At 31.2% G+C, this 4,962-nt stretch overlaps 1 protein-coding gene across 1 annotated transcript; it reads right to left on the reverse strand.

Annotated features, from left to right (window-relative positions):
• Positions 1 to 2,321: 2,321 nt before the first annotated feature.
• Positions 2,322 to 4,759, reverse strand: LOC108725899 (Translocase of outer membrane 40). Its single transcript, XM_018453192.1, has 6 exons — positions 4,350 to 4,759; positions 3,666 to 3,780; positions 3,267 to 3,520; positions 3,026 to 3,187; positions 2,796 to 2,945; positions 2,322 to 2,715 (listed from the first exon to the last, which is right to left on the reverse strand). Exons 1-6 carry the CDS (start codon positions 4,525 to 4,527, stop codon positions 2,576 to 2,578), a joined length of 999 nt encoding a protein of 332 aa, XP_018308694.1. The 5' UTR covers positions 4,528 to 4,759; the 3' UTR covers positions 2,322 to 2,575.
• Between the last annotated feature and the right edge of the window lie 203 nt (positions 4,760 to 4,962).

Below are 4,962 nucleotides of genomic sequence, written 5' to 3' on the forward strand. Positions count from 1 at the left end.
AGTAAAAACGAGCAATTTGACAGTCAAAGATAAACATTTTTTTCGGAAAAAAAAATACTGACTGTTTATATCATCAGAATTGAAATCAATAAAACTCAACTAATCTGAGTCTGATGACTCATGATATTTTACTGATTTAATTGCTTGGACCAGATCTAGTCAGCCGATCACCAGTACTACAACCAGGCCTATAATTATTCACTGTACTGTCCGATTTGGACACGGGTCTTTTCGAACTTTGGAACAAATTTTACAATAAACCGCAAAAGTAATCACGAAATGCTTGATATTTTTTCTTGATTTTTATAATTCTACACTCTTTAATTATCTTAAATCAATTACTTTTCAAATTTTTAACACCTTTTAAATAATGATTTACAAGGATTTTCTTTTTTAAAAAAATTTTCGCACAATGGCTGAAAATACATATTTGCCTCTATTTTATGAATGTTATGACAGAGAACTGTCAAACTGCTCTATTATACATGTTCGGTGTCTTATAAGGACTTTACGTTATAAATAGTATGCAAATCTGCTTAACCGTATTCATTTAAATTAAAAAGGTCCTATTTAGAACACGGTCCGATTTAGACCACTCTCCCCTATATATAATATATAAAACAAATAATTCGTATAATTGTAGCAATCACGATATCTCAGTAAATACTAATTAACAATGATATACTGTTAATTATAATTTTCCACACAATACTTATAGTAATATTACTAATATTATCGAACAGAAAATTACAACTAACAGTTTTATTATTGTTAATTGGTACTTGCTAAGATTAATCGTATTAATATGCAATAAAATTTAGTAACAATATTTCCAATTTCTTCATACATTGATCATTACAGAGAAAAACTTTTTTTCCTAATCTTATCATAAATAACATGAATAGTTCAAAATATTTACTTTTAAAATAATATTTTTAAAGTAAATATTTTGAACTATGAATACAATACTAAAAGGATCTTGATGCTTTATTTGCTAAATGATCGTGTATATTTCACATGCATATTATATACACGGTTCATAAGCTTTTAGTGATCTTTGCACTAATTACTTATTTTCGTCAGAAAATGAACTCGCAGTTGCATGCTCCGACTTCAACACTTCGACCGAAGATAAAGCACATGTACCTGTATATAAATATTCTTTTTTATAATCTAAAGAATAAACGATCAGGGATGTTTTTACAAAAACGCTGATCTTGTTTAACAATACACAATTTTATTCTGTCGTATCTTACAATAAAATTGTATACAAACAGATCAAAGAGTAAGAAACCGTGGGCCTCTCCGCACGTGCGGACGCATCAAACCGGGGATTGTACATTTCCTATTTATCTTTTTCTCATACAAACAAAATTTTACATTCATCGAAATAACTAACGAAAATGTATGTTGTAATAAGTTTTGTCAACAATTTTTACGAATATTACGCATGTTTACAATTTATGGCGTTGTATCATATGTAAATCGAATCAATATAAAGCAAATATTACTCCCTAATCGTTATATTATTTTAATTATGACACATAACATATCGTCTTTTTTATATATGTATCTGACATATTTACAATAACTTTTTTCAACAATAGTTAATGGAGTAAAAGTTTAAACATGAACACGAATGTTCACGAACCACTTGTTATTTCGTAAATTGAAAATTTTCAACGCGAGACCTATATCAATTAATGGATACATTCAGCAATTTATATAAATAATATATAAAATAAATCTGTTTTTAAATGATTTGTATGATAAATGCATTGCATTTGTAACTAAGAAAATTATTACTCGAATAAATGCTGAAATTATATAATTAATGATAAAGCCATATATATTTTATGTACTTATCATAAATAGAAAATATCAGAAACTGATCATATGTTCAGAAAATGATACCACACGACGAATCTTTCAAAGATTCTACTACTTTGTAAATATTTATACTTCTATATTTTTGATTATGAGATGTGTTTATAAAAGTATCATTAATTTAGTGAAATTAATGTAATAAACAAAAATTGAATTATTTGTTTAAGTTTTCGTCTCAATTATACAAATAAGCCTTTTTTATATTTAGCGTTTTACAATTTGATTGACTTAATAAAAAATTAAAATTTGTTTTTAGCAATTGTTCAAAAAGTGAATATAAAAAAACATTAATTTTGTCATGCTAAGTACATTACAACATTTCATTCACAAAAATATATTTAAATTTTATGATGGAAAAAGCATTGATCTAACAAAAGTTATGTAGCGAATATCTTAATGTTATAGACAGAAATAAAAAAAAAACAGACGATATATTAAAACGAGAAATCCAGTCTGGAAATCTGTATAGATCATTTAATCAAATTAACACGATCGTTTATAACAAGAATTGTATTTTTAACGGAACAATATGCCCACAATATATAACCATTAAAATCAGAAAGGAGTCGATATGGTATTGTAGGTCCTAAGATTACACGACTGTTTGACTGCACGTAAAGCGTGTAGCATATAGTCCCCGATTTCCTTTGGATCCGCATTTTGAAAATTACATAGCCGCATATCGTTCTTAACCGATGATTAGGCCACAACCTAATCTAAATTGCTGCTTGCTGTGATTGATCATACCACTGAGCGCGAAAGAGAATGGCAACGGTTGTAATCTCTTTTCTAAGACCGCCCCTATTGTCCAAGTCGTATCTACACTACCTATAATATACCAAAAATTAAATAAAAATTAGAGAATTAGATAAAATTATAATATTCTTGAGGTAATTGTGAATACATACCTTTAAACACTAAATCTGCTTTAGGTAAATCGACTTGATAGGCAATTGTCGCTGTCGATTCTTGCATTCGCGCATTAATTTCTAACTCCACACCTACTTGTAATTGTTGACTAGCTCTTTGATGGAAACAAAGGTGACAAGCGGATGGACCTTAGAAAATAATTATTTAATAAACAAAAAATCATATGAGTATCAGAATAATAACAATTTATACTACTATTATTACTTACTAATGCTACCGCTGAATGTAGAGTCACCACTCGTATATCTCCCTGCAGCGGATAGTAACGCAATTTGTCCGCCTGGCAAGCCAGGTCCACGTTGGTATGCAAGCTCACCACCTAATGCAAGCGATGGTGTTAAGCTTTGAAGATAATGTAAAACAAGGACACCTGAAAATATATTTATAATATTAACACAGATTACACACATACATTTTATAACACAATGTTTTCCATATTATCAACTTACCAGAACCATTAAGAATGTCTGGATTGCCTAGTGTTAACGAACAAGTATATGCATCCCCTCGATAATCAGCTGTCATTTGTACGGCAGTAAATTTATTTCTTTGCACTTGCGCTGCTAATTTTCCTTTGAGTCTCGAACCAAACTGATGAAGAATATTGGCATTAAGATTTCCACTTGGGTCAATATCACCCAATAATATAGGATATGCTTCCGTAGGTGAAATTTGTTTTGTACCAACATAAGTTGCACCAAATCTGAATAAAACCAGGTTTATGTTACATAGTACACACACACACATGCGCGTGCCGCGCATATACATATATATATATTGGTTTATATTATATTATAAAGCACATTGAGATATTAACAAAGCAGATATTTTCTTCTATGCTGATTTACCTGTAACCAGATTGTATTACAGAACTCATATTAATAGTATGTGAAATATGGAAATGGTTACTTAATCCCTTATTGACTACCAGTTTTGCTCCTTCAAAATTTATAGGAAATATATCTGGAAATATAAAATATAAATGTAATTTTTTTGTCTATGTAACTCAAGCCTATTCTACAATGTGCTTTTTGTTTCCTGTTTCTTGCTTTTTGCTATTTTTTATATCTTGCCTCTTTGCCTCTTATCCCATTTTTCGTTTTCTATTGCTCGAGATAAACGTTAACGAACTTCAGAAAAAACAGAAAACACATATCAAGAAATATAATTGTCAATAAAACGATCACAAAGAGGAAAAAAGCAAAAGATAAAAAGCAAGAAACAGGAAACAAAGAACACATTGTAGAATGGCTATTAAGTACATAGAAAACATAAATTTTAATTTAGAATATTAGAAAATGACAAAATAATTTATCATAAAGTACAATATAAATTATAGGAAAAAACGTAATGAGTTTAGTAAGGACAATGTGGAAAATTATATGAGTAGAGAAAATCATATATTAATTATTGGTCGTCAAGGAAATAATGTACTTGAAAGTTTTCTGTGATAAACTGGAAAAACACGAGAAGCAGTCTGGAGAGAAAGCAGAGAATACTCGAAAGTCGTGACATGCGCTTTGACAAGATACCTTTACACTTTTTGTGCAAATCCTCGATGGTACCCGGATTCTCGATCTGACTGGGCGCTTCGGTAGGCGCGTAAACGTCCGTTGACGGATCCGGTTTCCCTAAATTCGGCAATAGTCCGGGACCCGGTGACGGAGGTGGTGGTGGAGGAGGTGCGGAGGCAGCCATCGCGTTTCCCATTATTACAGTCTTGTTAATACAAGATTATTGTATCTGTTGCGCGAAGATTGCTTTTCGTCTAATCGTTCGACCGGATAAGTCGTGCCGAACGTTTCAATTTGTATTTACACGACAAAAACAGGCCGGATCACTCTTTACGGGTTATACGGTACGGCGTGTTTCACCGTAGGTCGCCATTTGTAAAAGATAACCACAAAATTTCTTTAATGAACGTGCTCGGCGCGAGTGTAACGCAGGGATACCAATGCACCACAATCACAGAAATCACCACAATGCATGAATTCACGAAATGGAAAAGATTTTCATGGAATTATAGGTCTGTTCAAGTCATTTTTTTCTCGCATAACCAGACTGTTTTTAGACTCTAGAGTCTTTATATAGAATTTGAAGCCCGGGGATAATTGAAGAACGGTGACATTGGGCAAGTTCAAGACG

This window comes from Mycetomoellerius zeteki, unplaced genomic scaffold, assembly GCF_001594055.1.
Source record: "Mycetomoellerius zeteki isolate Tzet28-1 unplaced genomic scaffold, Tzet1.0 scaffold367, whole genome shotgun sequence".
Lineage (NCBI taxonomy): Eukaryota > Metazoa > Arthropoda > Insecta > Hymenoptera > Formicidae > Mycetomoellerius > Mycetomoellerius zeteki.